Below are 26,342 nucleotides of genomic sequence, written 5' to 3'. Positions count from 1 at the left end.
ATTGAAAGGGGAGAGGGTAATGTCTCCCACCCAGAGAGCAGGACTATAGAGTGCTCCCAGCAGCAGATGGCTGTGGCATCATCAGGCCTCAAACTTGCAACATCTAATGTCACCACACTTTCTTTCTGATACCTTAAACATCTTGGACTTTGACCCAAACTCTGATAAAGGGTGAGGGAAATTAAGTAGCTCAACCGCATGGGGGAAAAGGAACAAGTTTTTGCTTCCCTATGTGACCTTCCCCCAGAGAGTTGCCTTTCAGTACAGAAGAAAAGGCCAAGTTTACTGAGCTTTCCCAAATAACAAGCTGTTGATTTCTACAGTATATTACAATAATCCAGGTCACAGCTGGCTGAAATGCTTTTATTTATTTATTTTTTGTATGAACCTTCAGACTTCAAGACATTAATTCTTGGATTTCTCTGCTAGTACATGGATAAAAAGTTTGGACAAAACATGTTTTTATTGCTTGAATATTTATTAATTTAAAATTCACTGTTTGCAAGGTCAGTTAAATATAAATGGTGCTTTCCTCTGACACTTCAAATCATTGCAAAGCTTCTCTTAGATTACCCAGACAATTAAATATGATGGGACAGAAATAAGCAGGGAAACAAACACTCCACTGTGGAGATATTTATTATGTAGTCACAAGGCCTGTCCTGATGACTGCTAGATTTGTGTTATTTGTGTTCTTTCCCCAGTTTGTATGTCTTACAAACACATGCCACTTTGTTCCACTGTTTTTTTTTTTTTTTTTTTTCCCTGAAATGCCATAAAAGAGGGTATATCAATGACAGGAGCATTTATAGAAGACATGAAAATTTTGATTTCTCTTTTCTTTATTGGCACAAGACAAAGTATATGCACACAGAGCAGAAATGAACTCTGCTCTTTGTGCATACTAACTTAAAAAAAAAAAAAAAAAAAAAAAAAGCAAGAAACATTTTTCAGAAATGTGGCACAAACAAGCAATCTTATCTCTAAACCCCCCCAATTACCATTTTTTTCATTTACAGAGGACATGCGTGACAGTTCCTTAAACAAACACCTTATTACAATAAAAAAATAACAATATACAATTCTGAAATGCTCAAATCTGTGATATTGTTAGTGTTTCGGCTGGTAATCATTTGGATCGAGCTGAAAGCCCACTTCTGTGCCATGATAGGATTTTCCAGCTCAGGGTGGGAGACTGTGGGTGAAATGATGAAATAACGTGCAGTCGCTCTCGGCAACTGGCTGTGGAGATGCTGAGGAGAGGAAGCAGCATTGGCACTGGTTTGCCTGCTGCAGCTGGTAGCCTGCCCTCTGCCCCAGAGCACAAACTCAGCATGCCAGGCTAAGCACTGTACACTGCCCACACAACTACTATTACTGCAGCTCAGAGAGAAAATGATGACGAGCAGGAGAAAACTGAATAGCCTAAAACAAGGAAAGAGAAAATAAATAAAGGGAGCTAAAATAAAACTTAAAATAGATCGGAATACTGCACATCCTCTGGCATGAGTCTGGCTGGCTCAACTAGCTGCATGTGTATTTTTCCTTTGCTTCATTCTTCATACTTATGTAGTATACTCCTTATAAATATAGTTGCCTAAAATTACACAGGTTAAATGTGGAAAAAGGAACTACATGCTTCCTCACTGCCCAGCTCGTGCATAAACACAAACAGGGGGAAAAAAAAAAACCCACAACAACTCAGTCAGAACCATTTGTTTGTCTTGTCCCATGCATTACCCATTAGGAAAAGGCCAACAGAAAGAGGTCAGTGGTGACCGCTCGGGTAAACTCTGTTCCTCAGAACTACCACAGGCGGCAGGTGATGACGCACTCCTGGATAGTGTTGGATGTGATCAAACCATCGGGTCACGTTCAAGTACTTTTCTTTCTGCTGTACTGCAAGCTCCATCTGATTTAGGGGAAGATTTAGGGAAACGATAATAATTTTTAATAAATTGGCAAAGTAGAGACATAGAAATACATTTTGAAACCATATACAGCAATAGAACCATTTTTTCCTTTTTTCCCCCCTTGTCATTCAAAAATGAAACATTTTTGTTGATCTCTGACTTTGCATGTCACCACTTTAATACATAAATGACAAAATACATAAAGACACCGAAATACAGTAAGTCCATCTTCATTTTGCTTTTCATCCTAAAGTCTATCCATCTTCCCTGCCGTCTAGCACAACCCGGAGGAACTTACAATGATGTGGTGGATGCCATAGTACATCAGCACATCTGCCAGAGTGATCCAGTTTCCAGCCAGATACACTTTATCCACCAGGTACTGATTAAGTTCCTGTAAAACAAAGACAGTAGTACTTCTAAACTTAAAGTCTAACTGCTATACTGAATCAAATTTATATTTAAGTTCACATATCCACAGAATTTCTTTTGAAGGATCAGGACCCTTTATCGACCCATACTGAAGCTAAACATTTGTATTCTCTCAGTGTGAAACTAATATCAAAGTACTGCATAAACACACAGACTGTATGTGTCAATAAAAACAATGTGGACTGCATTTTATATTCATATTTCATGTTCTGCTATATGGCATAAACAAACTTACACTTTCTTTTGCATTCTGTTTTATAAAGCAAATTAGTCATGGCTGATGGGGGGGATAAGGGAAATGTACTGTACACTGATTTCTGTGGTTATTTATAGATTGCTGCTCATTGTTTCTAGTAAATATCGTGTTTAATGGCCTGCTACCATCTGACAGTGAGCTTTAAAATGCTTCTGCTTCCTGGGGCAACCTTTTTATCCTTGATTGCAATTGGGTCTTAAAGTGTAGCCTTACACTGCATATACATCATTTAAATTTCACTAATATATATATATATATATATATATATATATATATATATATATATATATATATATATATATATATATATATATACACATATACATATATACACATATACACACACACACACACACACACACACACACACACACGCATTCAGCCATAACATTAAAACCACCTGCCTAATACTACATAGGTTCCCCTTGTGCCACCAAAAAACTCTGAACCATCGAGGTATGGACTCCACAAGACCGCTGAAGGTGTGCTTTGGTATCTGGCACCAAAACTTTAGCAGCAGATCCTTTAAGTCTTGTAAGTTGCAAGGTGAGGCCTCCATGGATCAGTTTGTCCAGAACATCCCACAGATGCTCAATCAGATTGAGATCTGGGGGATTTGAAGTCAACACCTCAAAGACTTTCCTTTCCTGGATCATTCCTGAACAATTTTTGCAGTGTGGCAGGGTGCATTATCCTGCTGAAAGAAGCCACTGCCATTAGGGAATACCACTGCGATGACGGAGTGTACTTGGTCTGCAACGATGTTTAGGTAGGTGGTACGTGTCAAAGTAACATCCTCATGAATGCCAGGACCCAATTTTCCCAGCAGAACATTGCCCAGAGCATCACACTGCCTCCGCCGGCATTCTAACTGGCCTAATTGAAATCTGAATATCTGAATAAAATTATATCTTAGGACATGAACTTATAGACAGGAATTATATGTGATAAACTTTTTATTAATGTTTCTGATTGTAGGCACTAGAAGTTGCATGATTATAAATTATTACTAGTAGACCTGTTTAAAAAAAATAAATTGGTGACTCTCTTCTATAATTAAAGCTAAACTTATTCAGGACATTGTTTTTTAATCTACTTTATCAGCAGTGTCTAGAGAATGTATTAGCTGGCTAGTCTATGAAACCCCTAGCAGATGCTGGAAATGGCAATTATCAGGAATATTTTGCAAAATAATCAACAAAACTCTTTTCCTTTTGACTTTAGAGGATAATTTGTTTATCCACAACTAAAGTGGAAATATTTTTGACATCAGTTATACATTATCAATTGCACATTAATTTAGTGTTGTGGTGTGATTTTCACATCTATCCTACGACAACCCAATAACTCACTCAAGGAACAAAACAGAGCACTTGTTAAAGAAATAACACTGTCACACAGCCAGACCTTTTAGCCTAAATGAAACAAAGGCATTTCACAGAATTTGCATGTGGACAGATGATAGTGTGTGTTACAGTGCAATGTGCATGTAGGTCCCACAGGACAAGACTTTTGGTCTGTATGGTTTAGCATCTTGAGGGCTAATGGAGTTAGTGACTGCTCAGTGGGAAGTTAGGGATGAAGAGCGCTCTGATGCCTTTGTGGCTGCAAGTCCATCCTGGCTGCTTTCTTCTCAGTGTTGTGATGTGCTATCTCTGACTCCTGTTGACTTGCTCAGTCACAGACAGTGAGCAGCCCTGGGCACACACCACGGGCCCTTCATTACTGTTTAAAGTGACAGTATTAAGTGTCGATCACCACAGTTCCACTCCTGAGCAGTCCAATACTGCTAAAGCAAACTGACCCCGGCTGCTAACAGCAACACCTAGAGAAGTGTGTATTTACTGGGTGCCTCTGTCAAACTTCACCGTATCCATGATACAGTCCATATATCATGGATACGGTGAAGTTTGACAGAGGCACCCAGTAAATAGCATGATTAAACATGATTCTGAAGACTGTTTGAGACTATGTGTGATATAAGCAATTAAACCCTCCTGAGTCAGTTTATGAAGTCTGAATCTGTTTACCCTGTTTAGATGCCATATTAAACTTTAGTGAACATGTTAAACATGGTCAAAATACTGAAATGTAGTATTGTATATTTACATTTACATTTATGGCATTTGGCAGACGCCCTTATCCAGAGCGACTTACAATAGTGCTTTGAAGTCTATCAAGTACATTCTGATATTGGCTCGGTAGGTCACAAACTAGGAATACCATCAGTCCAAAACTCTGTTGGGGAGGGTTTTTTTTTTTTTTTTTTTTTTTTTTTTTGTGAAAGTGCTAATTTAAGTATTTTATGAAGAGGTAAGTCTTTAGCCGTCGTTTGAAGACTGCCAGTGACTCAGCTGTTCGGACATCTAGGGGAAGTTCATTCCACCACCTTGGTGCCAGAACAGAGAAGAGTCTCGATGCATGCCTTCCTTGTACCCTGAGAGATGGAGGGACCAGTCGAGCAGTGCTAGAGGATCGGAGGGAGCGTGGTGGCGCTCGAGGTGTGATAAGTGCTTTGAGATAAGTGGGTGCTGGTCCGTTTTTGGCTTTGTAGGCGAGCATCAGTGTTTTAAATCTGATGCGGGCAGCTACAGGAAGCCAGTGGAGGGAGCGCAGCAATGGGGTGGTGTGGGAAAATTTAGGAAGGTTGAAAACCAGTCGTGCAGCTGCATTCTGGATCAGTTGCAGAGGACGAATGGCGCTCAGAGGCAGACCTGCCAGGAGTGAGTTGCAGTAGTCCAGTCTCGAAATGACAAGGGACTGAACAAGCACCTGTGTGGCCTGTGAGGAAAGAAATGGACGAATTCTTCTGATGTTATAAAGGAGAAATCGACATGAGCGAGTTAGATTAGCAATGTGAGAGGAGAAGGACAGTTGATTGTCCATGGTTACCCCAAGGTTGCGTGCGGTAACCGAAGGCGAGATTGCAAGATCCTGAGATGGGGATGAATCACATGGGATGAACAGCAGTTCAGTTTTGGTGGGATTAAGTTTCAGCTGGTGAGTTGTCATCCATGATGAGATGTCAGCCAGACAAGCTGATATCCGAGCAGAAACATGAGAGTCTGAGGGAGGGAAGGAGAGGATGAGTTGAGTGTCATCTGCATAGCAGTGGTATGAAAACCCATGTGAGGATATGACCGCACCAAGAGATCGGGTATAGAGGGAGAACAGGAGAGGACCAAGTAGTATATTAATGATCTTTGGTGAGCAATATGGCCATGCAATTTCCCACCAAAAAGAGGAACTTTATTTTAGGAACACACCATTGTTATGTGTTTACAGCACTTGTACATGTGCCACACCCGTAAGTCACTGCTGTGCTGAGAATGGTCCACAACCTAAATATTTGATCAGTGGTGGTCCATTTCCATTAATGGACAGGGCAGAGGGGGGGCTGACAAATTGTGCACACCATGAAGTGGGCTACAGTCAGTACAGTGTTGATTTTAATAGCTATTTAGGGGGCCACCCTTTAGTGACTGTATGTTTTCTTCTTCTTCTTCTTATTATTAGTATTACGAGTCCAAGCACCAAAGGTGCTGAACTCTATTGTAATTGTTAGTATTTTTCTTCTTTTTTTCTGCCTTAAAGAGGATGCTTTATCCTAATTTGTAGGTATATTATTAATGAGGACCTGGTCACTTAAAAAACATACACAGTCGCCGTAGGCCAATTGGGTTTCAGCGGGCATTTAAATCAGGTTAAAAAATGAGCAATCATACAAAACTTGAAACACAGGTCCCTCTAGTGACCCAGAAAAAAAAAAAGTTGCATTGTCACTCAAATGGGCCACTGGAGGGTGCTATTACTTTTCCCCCCTACTTATAAACAAGCATATCATGTAAAAAATGTGGACAAGGAATATTCTTTTTTTTCCTCCTGATTCAGTTGCTTACAAACAAGAAGAAATGTGCTTTTTCTGTCATTTAGCCACGCCCACTTATCAATCAATCTTTTGCAAACTATTACTGGGTTTTTGGCCAGGTCTTCCAAACTGTGGTGTCAAATTACTCAGCAGAGTCATCAATAATTAGTAAGAATCTGTGGATGATTGTAAAAATGTGGCCATTGCCTACCAATCAATCATTCCAAGGTGGGGCTTAATTTATTCAAACAGTTATAACACATGATAGATGGATATGCACAAAACTTGAAAGCCATATTTAGGGCTAGATTCTGAGGCTGTGCACTATGGTTGGGGCGTGGTCACCCTCAGAAGGTGTGGTTAAGTTAAAGGGGATTTTTCTGGCATATGTCCGATCGAGCTGAAATACTCTTACAACCACCTAAGAACAATCTAGGAACCACCCGCGATACCATAGGCACCGCCTGACAATACTCCATCAACCTCTTAGTGACACCAGGGAGTTGCGTTGGCTGCGCAATTCTGCTGCATTTTTCTTCAGGAAATGCAATTTTCTAGTTATTATTATACTTCCACATGGGAGTCTATGGTAGCCCATAGAACGCTTCATATGCTTTTATGAAATTTTGCACAGTGATGTAGGACAGTCTCAGCTACCTTCACAGCAATTTTGGTATACACCACTCAAGCCCTGTAGCACCACCAATAGGGCAAATTTGGACATACCTTTACAATAATAACTCTACAACACGAAGTTGTAGAAATGCAATTCCGCTTTCCTCTCAATCTTTGGGCCAAGCCGAATTTAATGGACAACATGTCAGTTTCCGCCATGTAGAATTTTGAATTATTTAAATTATTTCACTTCTGCTCCTACAAACTTTGCCCAATCACCAAATTTGAATCAAAGCATAGTGAGACCATCCCTAAAAAAATGTTTTTGATCTTTGGTATATGGGAAAGTTCGTCCACAACACGCAAACAAATTTGACGGTGAAGCCGCCAAACAGGAGGTGAAGGCATAACTCAGCAACGGTGTGACGTACTCTGACCAAACTTTGTAGATAATGAAGATTCAATCAAGATTCTTGTTCCTTTTGATTCCCTTTAAGTTGCAAAGTTTTACTAATGAAACAAATTTGTGATTTCTCAAACAGGAAGTTGGCCAATTTTTAACAAAAGTTTTTTTTTTTTTTTGGCTTCTTCTCTTACCAATGTTGTCCCATAACCTTGAAATTTGTAAGAGAGAATCGGGAGACCAACTGGAACAAATCTTGTTTCAGAGTTTTTGATATGACAGATGCACAAATGAAACAGATTTTGACCTTTGACCTAACTCTCCTCTGGGGGGTGCTATAATTCACTCATTGGTACAACCGCTCATAACTTTTGAACCGCTTAACATGCAATTATCATTCTTCTTTCTCTGGATTTCTCTTGAAGGTGCCAAGAGATGTAATGAATTGTAATCTGCCAAAAAGGAAATTGGCCATGTTGAAAACAGTTTTTTTGGCTTCTTCTCTTACAAATTTTGTTCAATCACACAATTTACAAAATTTGAATAACAAAATTTGTATCACGGCAGTGTGAGTTAAAAAACAAGATATGACATCACTAGTGACTTGGAAGGGCTACCTAAAACAGGAAGTGCGATAATATCTCAGCAACCTTTACTTTCTGCCTTCAAATTTAGCATATCTCCTTTGGAGCAAGCACTGATGCTCCAAGGGGCTTCTGGTCTTCCTCCTTCGCTAAGGGGTGGGAACAGAAACGGCTTGGCCCCTTAACTGCTGCTTGCGGCTATATTTTGGATTTAGCTTTTTGTCTTAGTTTTTTAATGAAAAAAACTACCTTACCATAGAACACAGAACACAGAAGTGTTTCTGCAGAGTACGTTAAGATGAATTAACGTAAAAAAGGCATTTAGGTGACATACTGTATCAAAATGAACGTAAAAACTATGGTGAGAGTTCTGTGTGTTGATAAAAAAAAACGGATAGGTGGCTTGATCTGAAATAGAGAGGTACGCTGGCAACAGAAATGACCTGCCAATCAAAAATCGGTGTCTGAACGAATGTTTGTGATTGGTGTGTTACATGCTCATCGCAAAGCTAATCAAACAGCTGATTGGATATTTCACTGTATCAACTTGCGATGGTAGTTACAACCATTGACTCGGATAAGCAAGCTGCAAGCCATCGATAAGGTAAGCCTCAACAAAGAATAAAAAGTATAAACTTTTTTTTTTTTTAGGGAGTAATTAATGTGGTTGTTAAGAACAGCAATAGCAGATAGAAAAAAGATATAACTAATGTAGCCTATTTTAGGATTGCTAACCTAGCTACCTTACATAAGATATTCATGTACTGAGTTAAGTTACGTTAGTTACGAAGCTAGTTAGTTGACATTACATAAAGATACCTCGACTGAACAAACGTTATTATCTAACCTGGCTTGGTAGCTAAACAAAGTTAGGCTGTGTACACACGCAACTTTTTTTCTGATGAAAATCATTGGTCAATGCGTTTTTCATTAAAAGATAAAAATTAAAAAATGCTGTTCCAAAATGCAGTTGAGAGCGTCCCAAAACAAGCCCAGGGCGTTTCTGAAAACACAGTCTACTCCACAGGATTATTATGTAAAACAGGTGCTGACCACTATATGTCCGTTATGACGTTATGTCCCAACACAGATTTCTTCTCTAAACACTTGCGGGTTGTATGGCAATTCCCACAACTGTCCCTGACGGAAATAGTTTTCTCCCCTGTTCCTGCAGTGTAGTGTGAGAACCATCACAGACAGCGAGGCAAGTCCTCATCTAGACAGTCATGTAGTGCGAGTTGCCTACAAAATTTGCATATTTCATCATAATAAGTTGTAGCTTATTTTGTCATAACTTGTAAATTATTTATTAATATTTGTGAATATATATTATTTGGTTGAAACATTATATTATTATTATTATTATATCATATTATTATTATTAAAGGTGATACATATTTCAATAGGTCCACATATATTTTCATTAAATCTCAAATGTTATAGACTTTTAGAATAGACTTTTGACTACAAGTACAATACATGTTGCCAGGTTTCTTTCACAAATATTGTAAGGATAATGGGCAAAAACAATGTGAAGAAAACCCCCCCAGCCACCAACACCCCACGGAAAACCCAGACAGCACCCAAGCCCTCTGAAAACCCAGAGAAAACCCTGGAAAAGTATTTTAGTCATTTCATCATTGTTACTATTAGGCAAGTTCATGCATTGAAAATTACAATAAAAAAAAAAAAAACTACAGCAATGTTTAAAACTACAGCAGGTTTTAAAGTGACAAACAATTCTATGTTCAATACAATAATACAATACAATACAATAGAGTTTTTAACATGCAGTAGCTCCTTCAGGAAGGAGGAAACAGGTGAATTTTATGACATTACTATAATGAGCTCATTTATTATGCTGCATAATCAAAGAAAATTAATTACAGTGACTCTGGTGCTAGTTCAAGCTAGCGAGAATAATATTAGCCTAACAAGACAGTACAAAAATAAATATTTCCTACTATGGGTGGACAATATGACAAAAAATATCATGTCACGATATGTCAAGTCACTTCTATGATATATGATATGTATCACAACATATACACAATATATTATTACTCCTACTTATTCATGCAATTATCTAATCGGCCAATCATGTGGCAGCAGTGCAATGCATAAAATCATGCAGCTATGGGCCAGCACCTTCAGCTAAAGTTCACATCAACCATCAGAATGGGGAAAAATGTGATCTCAGTGGTTTTGACCATGTCCTGATTGTTGGTGCCAGGCGGGCTGGTTTGAGTATTTCTATAACTGCTGATCTCCTGGGATTTTCAAGCACACTAGTCTCTATAGAGTTTTGTCAGAATCGTGCAATAAAGGAAAAACATCCAGTGAGCGGCAGTTCTGCCTTGTTGATGAGAGAGAACAATGGAGAATGGTCAGACTGGTTCGAGCTGACAGAAAGGCTACTGTAACTCAGATAACCACTCTATAGAATTGTGGTGAGCAGAAAAGCATCTCAGAACAACACAACATGATGGGCTACAACAGCACAAGACCATGTTGGCTTCCAATTCTGCCTGACAAGTACAGAAAGGTGGGCACAGGCTCACCAAAACTGGACAGTTGAAGACTGGAAAAACACAGCCTGGTCTGATGAATCTCGAGTTCTGCTGAGGCACACAGATGGTAGGGCCAACAGCATGAATTCATGGATCCAACCTGCATGTGTCAACAGTCTAGGCTGGTGGAGGTGGGGTAATGATGTGAGGAATGTTTTCTTGGCACACTTTGGGCCTGTTAATTCCAGTCAGTCACTGCTTGAATGCCACAGACTATTTCAGTATTGGTGCTGAACGTGTGCATCCCCTTCATGGCCACAATTTACACATCTTCTAATGGCTACTTCCAGCATGATAATACACCATGTAACAAAGCAAAACATATTTCTCAAAGTGGTTTCATGAACATGACAATGAGTTAAATGTTCTTCAGTGGCCTTCCAAGTCACTGGACCTGAATCCAACAGAACACCTTTGGGATGTGGTAGAACAGGAGATTTGCAGCATGAAAGTGCACTTCTGCAGGAATCTGCAGGAACTGCCTGATGCAATCATGTCAACATGGACCAGAGTCTCTCTCCAACTATTCAGACGTATACAGATCAAAAGAGACAGGTCTGGAGTCTAACTAACACAAACTAACATCCACAGCTCCGTCCTCTCACTCACATCTGAGAGTACAGCATGCAGTACATTTTAATTAATTCCTCTGTATAATTGCTTTTGCAAAGTAAAGTGAGTGTGCAAAGAATTGGAGCTTTAGTTACACCTTTGAGCAAACAACTGGTTCTGACATTTCCATTTTTCTTTTATCTGTTTTTTAATTTTTTGATTTATGGATGTTTCATTACATTTCATCATATATTTTACATACACTTTGTTAGTATTTGGTGTCATTGCCTTTTAACTGCTTGAAATTGAATCAAGAACTTTGGGTAGCCTTCCACAAGCTTCTCACAATACTTTACTGGAATTTTTGCCCATTCCTCCGGACAGAACTGGTCTAACTCGGTCAGGTTTGTGGGCCAACTCTCTCAGAAACACTTTCGGTTCAGTTCACAAAGTTTCTATGGGATTCATGTCAGGGCTTTGTGATGGCCAGTCCAACACTTTCACTTTGTTGTCTTTAAGCTATTTTGTTACATCTTTGGAGGTAAGCTTCAGTTTCATCATCCTGTTGGAAAACTCAGTTGCAACCAAGTTTTTACTTTCAGACTGATGTCTTGAGATGTGGTAACATGAATTTGGTGAAGGTGTATATAAACATTTGGCCTCAACTGTATTTAACTGTACTTTGTATTTAGTTGTTATTTATTTTCATCAGTGCTGAACAAAAATAACATGGAATCTATAATTGTATAGCCACAAAGTGCAATTCTATGGTAGGTGTAGCTAATGTGTTATAGATTTAATAAAAAAAATTTAATAAAAAAAATTTAATAAATTGACTTTATGCCATTAATTTACACATAATAACCCACAATGTCAAAGTGAAAGTGTGCTTTTAGAAATTTTTGAAAATTTACTGAAAATCAATAACTGAAATTTCTCATTTAGATGAATCTCTACTGCTCAACATTTTCGCACTGCAGAATTCACGTCAGATCCGTAGTACAATGACTGCCACTGCACAGTGTGTGAGCTTGCAGTGCTTAACTAAAGCTGATGAGCTGCAGTCTTTTTTTTCTCCATCTGAAGGGCAGACACTGTAAACCGCCATATATAGGTGCATTCTCATTTCTACCAAAGCTGGCTTGACCGTGGTCTGAAAAGCGGTTTAAAATCCACGCCTGTGTGTTGCGTAAGTCACACTCGCATCTAAAAATGACTCAGCAGCACGCTGTGTGTTGTGCTGGCAGTGGAGTAACCAGAAATTCATTTTGGTGGGATGAGGAAAAAATTTCCTTTTGCTGTAAATTACAGCAGACTTCTTCATCAGCTCTCAATTCCATATCTCTGTGCTTATAGTGCAGCTATGGAGCTTTCAAACACATGGCAAAAATGCATCGTCTCAACTGGATAATCCTGTTTCTCATCAGAGCAGCTGGTATCTAATAAAAAGTGACTAAATAAAGGAATACATTCATAAAAATCTTTTATTATAATCAGTATTATAAATATTATTACCTAATAGTGCAAATTCTTTAATAGTTTTTTTTTTTATCCTAGAAGCATCCTATTCTGATTTAATAGGTTACAGCCCGTCGGGATCTCTCAGAAATGTGGATGTGGCGCAGGCAGAATTTGAGTTTAACAACCCTGCTTTATTCAGTACTTTTTAGGAGCACCTTTGGCAGCAATTACAGCTTTGAGTCTTCTTGGGTAAGTCTCTACAGGTATTGCACACCTGGATTTGGCCAGCGTCTCCCATTCTTCCTGGCGATTCCTCTCAAGTTCAATCAGATTGAATAGGTTGCGTCTGAGAACTGCCAATCTCAGCTGTCTCCACAGATGGTGAGTCACTCAAGGACCTTCAGAGACTTGTCCTGTAGTCACGCCATCGTCTTGGCTGTATACTTTGGGTCGTTGTTATGCTGAAAGGTGAACCTTTGCCTCAGTCTGAGGCTGTGTGCACTCTGGAGCAGGTTTTTTTTTTCAAGGATCTCTCTGTATGTGGGTGCATTCATCCTTCACTGAATTCTGACCAGTCTCCCCATCCCTGACACTGAGAAGCAACCCTACTGCACGATGCTGGCACCACCGTACTTCAGCATAGGGATGGTATTAGCCGGTAAACAAACATTACCTGGTTTTGCCATACATAGAGAATGGAGTGCAGCCCAATAAGTGCAATTTTTGTTTCATCAGACCAGACAATCTTTTTCCTCATGCACTGAGAGTCCTTCAAGTGTCTCCCATATGCCTTTTACTCAGGAGTGGCTCAATGTGTTCCACGGATTTCATGGCTTGGTTTTTGGGCTGACAGTCACTGTGAATTGTGGGAACTTATTTACACAGGTGTGTGCCTAAATCACGTCCAATCAAATGAATTTGCCACAGCTGGACCCCAGTCATATTCTAGAAACACCTCAAGATAATCAAAGCAAAGAGGATGAACATGAGCTCCATGTGGTGAGCCTCGACCAAGAGTCTGAATAATTATCTAAATGAGATATTTTAGTTTTTTATTTTTAATAGATTTGCAAAAATCTCTAAAGACATGTTTTTCACTTAGTCATTATCTTGTTCTTATTTTTGGAAAATTCAGACTAAGGAGCTTAGCTGATTAATAATGCTGTTGTATAATAATACTGTTGTATATCCTATAAAAGAGTTTTCGTTTTATTTATGGCTACCATAGAAGGAATCAGACTGACAGAGAATGGATGACACATTCAACTTGGAATTGAGGGTTATAAAAACCCAAACTATTGCAGTCCCTATGAATTAAGCAAGAGACATCAGTTGGGGCTATTAACACTGTACAACTATACCCAGAAATAATTATTTCAGCCAAAAACAAAGCCTCTTACCTTGAGTATAATCTTGATCTCATCTTTAGAGCAGTTATCAAGTCGAGTCAATCGATACTCCAGCCACTGCTGGACAACAGCTCTCTGCTCAGCTGAATCTCCCAGCAGCTCTTTTCTTTTAGCCTCATGTACCAGGTGGGAGCTGATGGTGGCCAAACCAACCAAAGATGGACCACTGTTGTTCTGGAGAACAGGGACCTAAAAAGTGAAAGAATGAGGATAATGACTGGCTTAGTGAGCTTAAAAAAATCTGTAGTTTGAAAAGGGGTGGACATATTATAAATTCATTAGGTAGCCCACCGGCCAACGTGCTGCTCCATCCCATTTTCTACTTGCCTGGCAATCCAAATAATTAGTCTAAAGAGTGTTAACCAATATATCTCAAAAGTATGACAAGCTAATTATGTGCATTAATACAGAATGCAGAAAGTAAGTGATGACTTGGATCTTTGGAAGAGCTACATTATGTAGCCATAGTCTTCATCCTCCCCAATACATTTTAATTACATTAAAATAATACATGTGTAGTGGGTCCTAAAAGTTCTACTGAATGAAACCATGCACAACTGTAAATCATGATAAACATAAAACTGCCCTGGGTGTGTGTCAAGTAAATAACACATTCATAAATCCACAGTGTTTAAGTTCAAAACAATTCAATAAACTTCCACTGTCTAAAGCTATGTTCATTAACCATTTCCCCTTTTTTTCACCACACACATCTATGACCAAGCACCGTACACACTGATCCCTATTCACTGTATGCACAGCACAATTTTCTGGAGTTGCCCAAAAAGCTGCATTTAAAAAATGTCCGATTTACAGTTGAGTACAAATGTTTGTATCCCCGATAGTTTCTGGGGAATGAAATCTGAATTTTAAACTTTTAACTTTAAGAAGTTAAAAATAAAATGTGGGTGGATCCTGCAACAAGACGGTTCTTAAAATGGGGTCACAGGGGCTCTGTGACTTTTTCAGTGTGACAGTGAGTGAGAGTGTGAGTGAGAGAGAGAGAATGAGTGAGAGTGAGTGTCTACCTGCAATATTTGCTTTGGCAACAATGTGATTTATAACATTCATGCCAATAAAGCACTGATGAACTGAACTGAGTGAGTGTGAGAGTGAATGAGAGTGACAGTGTGAGTGAGTGAGAGAGTTAGAGAGAGAGTGTAAGTGAATGAGAGTGAGGTTGTGTGTGTGAGAGAGAGAGAGAGAGAGAGAGTGAGAGTGTGTGTGTGTGTGCGAGAGAGAGAGTGAGTGTGTGTGAGTGTGTGTGTGTGTGTGAGAGAGAGAGAGAGAGAGAGAGAGTGAATGAGACAGTAAATGAGAGAGTTTTAGAGTGAGAGAGTGAGTGTGTGTGTGAGAGAGAGAGAGAGAGAGAGAGTAAACACCAGGCAACAGCCAGTAATTTAAACCACCACTGCGTGCTGTGTCCCTTCATAAGCGCGTGTAATCATGCAGCTAGCCTGTTTCTGCTTAGCACGTGTCCTCTCACTGCTTTAGCAGGTAAATCTGTTTATTCAGTGTGAAGCCACAAAGCCGATCTCTATTCCCTGTATTACACTGTTAATGCAGCTAGCTTAGCTACCTGCTGTCAGCATGGACCATTCTGCTTAGTCCCGAGGTAACAATTATAAGCGTCTGGGTATCTAACACTCAGTATTCTCTACTTCCTAGAACAAAAATATCTGGTAAGAGTGTGTGAAATCACCTTTCTTTGTCCTTGCGTACTGTATTTATTCAGCTTTTTCAATCCCAGAAATTTCTCCAACGAAGAGAGCTCTCTCAACGCCATCTTGCCGCACGAGGAAAGCAGCACGCGGTCGCTGATTGGTGGAAACGGTTCGGCCACACCCCCAGCCAGGCCTGACAGCCGAGTGTCGCGAGCGAGGGCGGAAAAGAGGCGTGATCTGATGACAGACGGCTTAATGCTGCTAAACCCACGACTAACAAATAATTGCATCATCCATTTTGTGAACTAGTTCTGTGCTTGATAACCGCTAACATGTATTTTTTAATTTTCTCAGTTACAATATATAATAAGTGTTGCCAAATGACATAAGAATAAGGGTGTGTAGTTGGAGCTGGAGGACATATTCAAATTGTTATTCAAAACTTTAATGATCCTCAGTTCCTCTAGAGTGCAAGAAGAACCTCGGTATTGTTCTGTCTGTCCCAGCTGTAAATATGAAGATAAAATGATAACACTGCAGCATATGCATATTTACTAATCTGCTTTCACTGGAATAGTTGAACACTTATTCATACTGACAAAGCAGATGTGTGGAGTTTCCCTAAGTTCTGCAGAGTTCTCTCTCTCTCTCTTCCACACTGGCTTCATGTCCATATGGATAAAGGAGCCACTGGATGATTCCCCTGTAATGACGCGTCAGCTGTCAGTTAACTGGAGCTGTAACTATGTGGACCAGGTGGAGATGACATCCTGTGAAGTGACTGAGGGATAGGAGTGTCTTCCAACTCATTCATTCACTTCCAAAAGTCAGATCACAATTTATCACTCAGATGTAGAGACAAAAGTAGAACATGTTTTCCTTAGTAGACAGTAAGGGAGAGAGAGATCCAAAAGACTTTTTATAAATTATAAAACTTTTTATAAACTATAAACACAGACATTGTTTTCCACAAATGAAATTACCGAATTGCTATTAAATTCACTGAATAACATACCGAATAGTTTTTACTCACTTTATGATTTTTTTTAAATTGGTGCTTTATACAACCACTAATAATATATTTTGTGAATAGGGGCTGCTCCCAGGATATAAGACAAATCTACATTATAGTATTCACATGAATTCTATATGGTTAAATGCCACTTATTTAGGTAGCTTTTGGTAATACAGTTGCTTGGATTTTCAATAACATGGTATCTCTGTAGTAAATTAAGTGATAAGCAACCTAATTTATAAACCTGTTCCATACCATAGCTATAGGACATATTAAGCTGATTTGGGGAATAGAAACTTGATGTATAGCTGTCTCACAGCCTGTCTCTGACACAAAATTAATAACAACTCTACACTAGATATGCAGTGCATCAGAAATGCATAGGTGGCTGAAAACAAGGTAGGCCTAATGCAGCCTTTGTCTTCCTCTCTGCTTTTCTTTGTTCACTGAGATCTGTAACGTTTTTAAGCTGCCACTTCCTGTATGTTTAAACCGGCTTGCAGGACAGAGAACCCCACTCCCAGAAATCATCCACAGCCTGAGGGAGTGGATACCTTTGCTCACCTAAGCTGCCATGCTCTAAGTTATTTAACACATCTAGATGTAAATATCAGGAAATGCAAGCTGAAAATTTTGATCTTTTGAGCTTTTGATCTCAAATCCAAATGTCTTCAGTGTACAGGAAAAACGAAAGAACTGGCCTTGCTGTTCCAATACTTTGGGAGGGGACTGTATTCTATATAAATGGAAGGATCTAGTATTAGTCCTGTACTGAGAACCCATGTCTCAATGCAGTACTTATTATCCTGTGATGTCGCTCAATGATTTTTTCTTGTTCCTCTAATTTTTAGTGTTTATAGGGTTTCACTAACTGGCATTATTACAAACTGGCATTTAATCCCTTATATATACACATGACGCACAGATATATGTGCCTTTTTTTAATTTCAATGGATTTAACCACACTTTTATCTCACATTTTTTTTTTTCATTTGTTTAATGTCACTTAATTTTTATCTTTTTGTTTTTATATCTGCACTGTAAAGTACTTTGGAAATGGCTTCTTTAAAAGTGCCATAAAAATAAAACGGATTATTATTATTGTTGTTATTAACATCAATGCTATTCCTACTAATGATAATAATAATAATTTTAAATTTAAAACAGTGTTGTGACACAACATTGTCATGACCACACTCTGGTAGCCCTGAAGGGACAGCTAGGGAGAGAGAACCAGTAAGAGAAACAGAAAGAGTAAAATGTCCCACACTGAAAGGACACTTTTATCTTTATTGCTGGTGAGCAGAAGGTGATGGTCATGCTGGAGGCCACAGGATGAACTAAGCAGCTCTCTCAAGCAGCACTTGCTTAAGATTCTTAATTACACTGTGAATTTTTAGCCTGGAGTGTCCAAAAAGACTCCTCATGAGAGAAATAACTACAGCAAAGATGATGATTGTTATACATTGTGAAAAGTCCGATGATCTTGCCCATTGGCCACGCAGGTTGTCTGTGACTTAGACAAATTCTAGTTAGGCTTTTGCAATGCCTGCTAGGGTAATTAGGCTATTACAGTAAATGCATGTGCACACACACACACACACACACATAAACAAGCCTTTTTTCACTAGTCCAATGTAAGTGTCATTTAAACTCATTCGGTCTTTAATCATTAGGGGGCACTGTGGATCTTCCAAACTGGTTCCATCACAGGACTCTCTTTATGGACAGACAACTGAGAAAGCTATTTGTTTTCTACTTTACTTTTCTTTCCTTTTTTTTTTTTTTTTTTTTTTTTTTTTTTTAACATGCAGAAAAACTCTAACATGCAAAGCCAAGCTGTTGTGTGGCCCGACAACCTCTTTTTAAATCAAGAATTAATGAGAGAAACAAGTCACATCAGGATCAGGGAAATGCCTATCAACAATTGCCTCTGACCAAACGTATAGTAATGGAAAAATGATTCAAAAATAACACTTTATGCTCTTTCAGATTAGGAGAGTGGCTGATGATGTACTGATCCATAATGGACTCCAAGCTTTGGGGCTGGCAACATGCTACCAAGGGAGTATCTTCACAAAATAGATCAGGTTAATGACCTTGGCTGCAATCTTAAATACTGTGATTAATGCAAATGTAATTGCCATTGTGCTTGAATATATTTTAAAATCTCTGAACTATGCACTCACTTATGCTCTAGCAACACAAATCAAATCCACTTTTGTCAGTCTGATATTGATATCTAAATCTAAAACATGTTGGACCTGCACCTGTGGTCTTTTTAAAATTTTATTTATTTATTTTTGACAGTTTACCCTGTGTGCATCTCTGCAATTATTTTCATGTGTTTAGAAGTTCATTCACTTCTGTTAACATAAAGTGTGTGTGTGTGTGTGTGTGTGTGTGAGTGTGTGATAGGCCAGAGAGAAAGAGAGAGATGGTCTAGGTGACAAGTCCATCCTTTCCTGCTGAGATGATCTATATGAGTTCAGCTTTATTGGCAATTTTAGTGGTAGGACAGCTGAGGCTCTGGCCATGATGAATGCACACACACACACACACACACACATATATATATATATATATATATATATATATATATATAGAGAGAGAGAGAGAGAGAGAGAGAAGCTATATATATATATATATATATATATATATATATATATATATATATATATATATAGCTTCTCTCTCTCTCTCTCTCTCTCTATATATATATATATATATATACATATATATATATATATATATATATTTATATACATATATATAGTTATACATATATATATTTTTTTCCAGCCTTTGAGCCATATCTGCTGCCACATGATTGGCTGATTGGATAATTGCATGATGTACTGGTGTACCTATTAAGGTGGCCAGTGAGAGACACTAAGCAGTCCTAAAATGCTGTCATTTCTTATCAAACCAGATTTACATTAACACATTAGACTGTTGTCCGTCAGCGTTCTTGGGCAGTTCCCCTTAGCATATTTTTCCATTTATTTCTGTGGGTCTCAGTGAATTGGCTCAACTGCAGCAGAGTCTTTCAGCTTCCACACTGTTTCCTCAGGCAATTCCGACACTGCTGGTCTGAAAAACAAGCCTGCGGAATGATGAGCACCATGAAATGGGCATGTAATGAATAATCACTCCACTTTATGTTCCAGTCAGAATTGGGGACCATTAACACACACTCTTTGTCTCATGGAGCTAAATCAATTTCTGCACCTCTCGCACAAACACACCCACATGCACACAGATGTGCTCGGAACCAGTTGGCCTGGAACTCTGTGTGTGTGTGTGTGTGTGTGTGTGTATGTGTAAGCCAGTCCATGTGCATCCGTACCCAGTCTTTGTCACTTCTTCTCAGCTGTTTTTATGATGATGATGAGGCCTCCCACTCATCTCTCCTCTCCCTCGACTCCTAATTAAAGTGATCAACTGATGCTAGCTTTACATTGAAAAAACCACAGACCTACAGACATCACAGCATTCCAAGTACTATTCAGACAGAATATATTTTCCCTAAATACTCTATGTATGTTATATACTGATACCAATAAATATGGGTAAAGTTTATGATTGATTCACACAGTACAAGTAATCACTGTGTAATTCACAGAGACTTACCAATGTATGCATTGCCAAAAAGGTTTCATGCATAATCCATGCATCCCCTTTCTTCAATACAAACAATACAAAAAGTTTGGGCTTGATGATTAGTAGACTAAAAACATGTAACATCTATGTAGGCTATACTTATATATAAAAAGTAATATTTTACCTAAAGTCTCTAGAAGTGCCATTTTTCTAACAAGTTCTTTTCAGCATTGCCTATATTTTATTATTTGACATTTTGCTTGGTTTTGGCTTACTTTAACAATACAAAAGAGTGCTTTCTGGAGTTTTTCCCAAAGGATATGACAGAATCTTCACCAACAGGTCATTTTACACAGGTATATAACACCTACAGGCCATTTTATAAAAATATGTATTTTTTTTTCAAATATGCAAAAAAAAAACCCCCAAAAAACAAAAAAAAAAACAGAAAAATATGAGTTATGGGTTCATACAGGACTAAAATCACAGAGATGCTTTAGTAATAATTACAATACTGCACTTCTTTATGTAAAACAAATTCTGTTCAGATAGGTCTCAAGTCTCAGTAGTAGAGGACCGATCATAGCACTGACAACAGTGTCAGAACCTTATGAAGACTAATGAAGCGAATATTATGAAGACACAAATGGAAGCAATAGGTGCCAGTGCTCACACAAAGTTTATAAAGGGATCCGGTAAGGACTGTGTGTGTGTGAGTGTGTGTATGAGAGAGATGGTACTATGTGACAGTATGGGTCTACTCTCTCTCTCTCTCTCTCTCTCTCTCTCTCCCTCCCAACCTACTTATCTTCAGATAACTTTGTCAGATTGTCAACCAAACTCTCCGCTGGGAGCTCAGCCCAAAGCCCATTAAGAGGGAATAAACCTGGGCCTTGCTGGCCACAGACAGCCAATACCTTTCCCCAAACATCACTATGACAACATTAACTGGGCTCTGTTACTGCCCCCAAAGCCAGCTAGAAGCAGCTAATTACATTTCCCACCGCCGCCAACAGCCTTTGTTTCAGTGATTACAAAGAAATAGGATGGAATCACTTTCCCCAGACCAGATGTACGACAAGTTTAACACATCTGTAATTGTGTTGTGGATCTTGGCACACAAGGTGGGCTGGTGGAAACCAGCGAATATTAAAATGGCTTGGTTACAGCGTAAGCAGAGGAGGAGAGCAGAGTGAGTGTGATATGTTTTTGCTGTGTTGTAACTCATAATGGTGTTACATTCATGTTACATTCATGCAGTTGAACAGAGGTCAACTGCAGCAATAAATGACAGACAGAAGAGTGTGTAAGTGTAAGAGAAGGGGAAGACGTTCAAGCAAATTTGGTCTCCAGACAAGCATCCACAGTTATGTGGCCTTCATTCCAGCCCTATCAAACAAGATTATTTAACAAGATAGATTAATCACCACACTTTCAAAACATTGTAGTTCTTTTTTTTAATGCCTTCTTTAGTTCTGATGCTGTTTTGTAAGGGCATGAATCCTTGATGCTTCTTGTCTAAGGATTATGCCGGTATCTCTATCACGTGTGTTGGATGAAAAAGCTTGCCACCTACGATCTGGACTGTAAAGGGGCCAAGGAGCCATCCTGTCACCTCCCCCTTTTCTGTGTCAGTGACACCCTAATTTAATGGGTTAATGACCCAGAACTAACAGCAGCCCATTCATTTGGCTCTATCAAAGTCAATGTCTCTTTCTCTTTCACTCTACATCCACATTACACATCTACATCTCTGTTTTCTTTATTGTGTTTGACAGACAGATATCTGAACCTAGGTTCACACATCTAGTGACTAGGTGCTGAGTTGCCACATGGCCTGAACAGCTTGGTAGCTTTTTATTTGTGTAATTTCTTTTTGCTAATAGAAAATAATTAATGATATCATACATGAAAGGATGCCAAAATAATAAAATAGAATAATGAAACTACTCACAAATACCAGGTATATAGTACATAGTTGTGATAGGAGAGTTTAATGTTTCCTAGTAATTTCTAAGTAGGAATAAATCTACTAACTTGAGGGCTCAAAGAATAAATGACAAAAGCAGAATCTTCACTTGTGGTGTCAAAATACCACCTGAGAAAAATTAGGAGAGGGAGTTCTGTTGTGTGGGAGGCTGGAAAATCTCATTGTTTAAGGGGATTTGGTGCCACAGTGCTTGAATATGTAGGGGATGGAATATCTCAGGAAAACATCTGAGGAATGCAAGAGGGGGTTTTGTTCCGGCTGGGCCCTAGAGTATCTGTTCCTCTGCTACAGGCATGAAACAGAGCCCACTGCGGTTCAGGCTATAGGCTGAGCTGCTTAACTCAATAACATAAAGCAGCCTCAGAGTGTGTAGATAATCAGAATCCCAGGCAAGAAATACAGTTAACACATGAGTGGAGAGACAGAAAGAGATAAAACCAGGAAAAATGAACATTATAAAGAACAATGAAGTATACTGATTGTTTTTATGAATGATACAGCATACATAGTACATTTGGACACTTTTCTTCTTTACATGCTCTTACAAGTTTAGCAAGTGTAGTTGGGTGCTGTACATTATTTGAGTAACTTATGTAACATTATGTAAATGTGCGCTATTTGTGCATCCTGCATTACATAACTATCTGATATCAGCCAGAACCATGGGTGTTTTTTACTTCAATAAATTAAGATTGAAATAAATAATATGCAATACTATTTTTTTTTTGTAATCATTCTCTCTCTCTTTCTCTCTCTCTCTCTCTGTCTCTCTCTCTCTCTTTCTCTCACATGCCCTAAAGGCTAAAAGCACTTATTGAATTGGGGCTTTAAAAACAGTCATATGCATTTAGGTCGTCCATCTGTTAATTTCCTATTTGCATTATCCACTTAAAGAGAGAAACTACTGATGCTTATCACATGGGTATTCACTTCCACCTATGATGTCATCATGCTGTGACCAAGTGCCAGTCAGAGAAGACGTCCACAATACCAATACACACATTTATAAAAATACTAAAATGTTGCACTATTGGAACTAAGCAAGTGGACTACATTTTTAGAAAGAAAAAAAAAACAAAACCCTAAACAACTGTTCTGTCCCTCTTGGGGGGAAACCTTAAAGGTTCTATGTAGAACCCAGAAAGAATTATCCAAAGAAGCCCTGAGCTACCTAGTTTTTCCCCAGAGTGTTTCAAATATTAAAACAGTTAACTAATAAATTTGTGCACTGATAGGTTATTGGTTAAGGTTTTGAGGTGGTTCTGAGGGTTCAGATCTAGGACTGCCAGAGAGTTGCTGTTAAGCAGGACCATTAACCCTTAACTGCACCATTATATGCATGGATTATAGTCCATATTGTAATATTTTTTGGTTTATTTCTGAAAATGTTTTAGGAGCCTAGCATGGCATCTGCAAATACAGTGCATGCTTATGTGGACCTTAGTTTAAGGCTTTAATTCAGTGTATGTCCATGACATGGGTGGGTTAAACTGTTTGGTACATTTTAATAATAATAGCACATGCAATTTTATTATTATAATAATAATAATACAAGCACGCACACACACACACACACACACACACACACACACAAATGCAGACATATCTCTTTACCTACCTCTATATCGAGACACACTAGGCCAGGAGTGGCCCTTCTCAGCTCGACTTTATTCCTGTCAAAGCTGTCTGATCAGTGCTTCAATCTCTGTAACAATTTTCTCCTTTTCCCCCTGTCTAGCCAGCTCAGGCTGCCTCTGCTGACAACACTCATATCATTACAGTGGCTCAGCACTGCACTACCTATGAGTAGAGCTGACAGGGTAATATACCTATACACCCCCCACCTCCACCCTCAAACCACACAGACACACACACACACACACACACACACACCTGTCCATTCAGGCACACACAGAAGAACAGTCCATGCATGCACTATTGGCCACTGGCCTGTCTTGATTTTATTCTGATTAGGACCAAAGAAGAGGTCACTCACTGAATCACATTTTCACTGGTCCATCACTTCATTGCCAGGGTCAAGTCCTAACTGTCCATCTGTCTCGTTATCCAGCCCTGATTTCTTCCACCAACTGCGCATGGTGCTCGGGCTGCATTCAGATCTGCACCCACATTTGTGATGCTGGCTGCTCTAATGAAGCTGAAGATCTGCATGGGAGATGCAGGCAGAAGAGGAGCAACACAGAAGATGAAGAGAAGGAAATGTCACATCCAAGGGGAGGTAGGATCAGTGAAGCCTCGCTACTCCACCCAACCCCGTTATCCCCTTTTCCCAACATGATTAGAGCAATTACTTGTCAAATGTCTGTCATGGCCAATCAGATCTCACCCCCATTTGGCAAGCAAGGATTGACCCTGACCTGCCTCAGCCTAACTCAGCAGAGGACGTTCTTCACACACACACACACACACACACACACACACAAATAAACTTATCAATGCACATACATATCAGCTCATACATATACAACACATACAACCCTAATACGAACAGATACATTTACATAGTCCTTGGTCCCACCACACACACATACAACAGGAATAGAGTTTACTTTCAGCTACTGTCCCTTTCTCTGTCCGTGATAACTGACCTAACCATGTCATTCATCATGGTTAGACCTTATTCTTCCTCATACTTTTTATCTCTCCCACTCTCCCTTTCTTTTTCCTTCTCATCCCCCTTCTTTGGCTCTATGTCTTGTTTTACTCATCAGTAGAGTCTGATGTCCTTTGCCAGGTTGCTATTACAGAGAGGAGCTGAAGAGGCCAATTTCCCCTATGAAGCCTGTGAACAAATGATCTCCAGATCAACTTCAGTTAAATTCAGTAGTTATGGGGTAACTCTAAAACTAACACTAGTGTACTGGCTATTGAAAATATAGGCCAAAAATGACAAATAAACAATAATCATATAAGAATCAAATGTTCATAAAAGTGTATTATTATGTTTTTCAGTTTATCATGACTGGTCTCATATCCGCGTCACAGAGGTATGTGAACTGGTAATAATACTCTTGAGGATGATACCAAAATTGAAGCAAATTGTCATTAAAATAGCGTTAAGTCTTCTTTTGTAAAAATGTCTTTATCTTCTCATCTTTTTGGCATGGTGTCTTTGCCTTGCTGTAACAACAATATAACTGCATTATAGGACTCTGTGTGCTCCTTTCTGCACTTGAATATGAATATGAACACTGAAAATAGGGAGCAGTGGCAATCTGTAGCTACATCCAGCCCCTACATTGCTGCAGGCCTCTTCCTATCCTATCAGCCAACCTCTCATCATCCTTGCTCTTCCTGCTCTATTTATATGTTTTTCATATTTTTCTTTTCATTTATTTGCAAACTGGAAATGACAACTGGTTTATAGCAGAGGACAAAGGAAATATTTGTTCTAGACAAATCCCTGTAATTACACACAGGCTATTCAATCTAAAGTTGAAACTCAGACATATTGTTTCTGAAGTCCCTGGTCTAACTGTCACCAGCCGAATATGTCTGCATCCTTGATATTATTTCTGGCCTGTGCAAGACCATCTTGGGGCACAAGCCTGGCTCTTTTATTTTCAGTGTCATAATATGATAGTGACGTTCCCCCTGCAAGGCATGGCGGCCCTTGCAGAGGCGACTAACATATGTTGTGTCTCAAATATGTGTCTCAGCTTTGTCCCACTGGTGGACATGACCAGCGTTCCAATGCCTTAGGAGACTGAAGAGGACACTTCATGTCTGTCAGACTTCCTCTCGCTTATCTGTGGAGAATAATAAGAATGAATCATAATCTCATAGCTGTGGAAGAAAAGACTAGATACAAATCTGTCCTAACAATTCTCCACCCACAGATCCTAAGGGCACTGACACTGCCGAGAAGACACTGTGTGATGCAAATCTCTTTACTGATATTTATGGAGAGAGGCAAGCAGCAGATTTTGTAGATCCTCTCAATAGAGTGTGTCCAGCTACAGGCTAAATCTAAACTGGTTCCTCGC

The 26,342-nt window shown here is 39.1% G+C and overlaps 1 protein-coding gene across 1 annotated transcript; it reads right to left on the bottom strand.

Moving 5' to 3' along the window:
* Window positions 1-353: 353 nt before the first annotated feature.
* Window positions 354-15,923, bottom strand: eef1e1 (eukaryotic translation elongation factor 1 epsilon 1). Its single transcript, XM_026924967.3, has 5 exons — window positions 15,766-15,923; window positions 14,055-14,252; window positions 2,212-2,307; window positions 1,741-1,912; window positions 354-1,425 (listed from the first exon to the last, which is right to left on the bottom strand). The coding sequence occupies exons 1-4, from the start codon at window positions 15,847-15,849 to the stop codon at window positions 1,769-1,771; spliced, it is 522 nt and encodes a 173-aa protein (XP_026780768.3). The 5' UTR covers window positions 15,850-15,923; the 3' UTR covers window positions 354-1,425; window positions 1,741-1,768.
* Between the last annotated feature and the right edge of the window lie 10,419 nt (window positions 15,924-26,342).

The sequence above is a fragment of the Pangasianodon hypophthalmus genome, chromosome 22 (assembly GCF_027358585.1).
Source record: "Pangasianodon hypophthalmus isolate fPanHyp1 chromosome 22, fPanHyp1.pri, whole genome shotgun sequence".
In the NCBI taxonomy this organism is placed as follows: domain Eukaryota; kingdom Metazoa; phylum Chordata; class Actinopteri; order Siluriformes; family Pangasiidae; genus Pangasianodon; species Pangasianodon hypophthalmus.
Note: the sequence above shows the minus strand (reverse complement) of the source record. Positions and strands in the feature narration are given on the sequence as shown.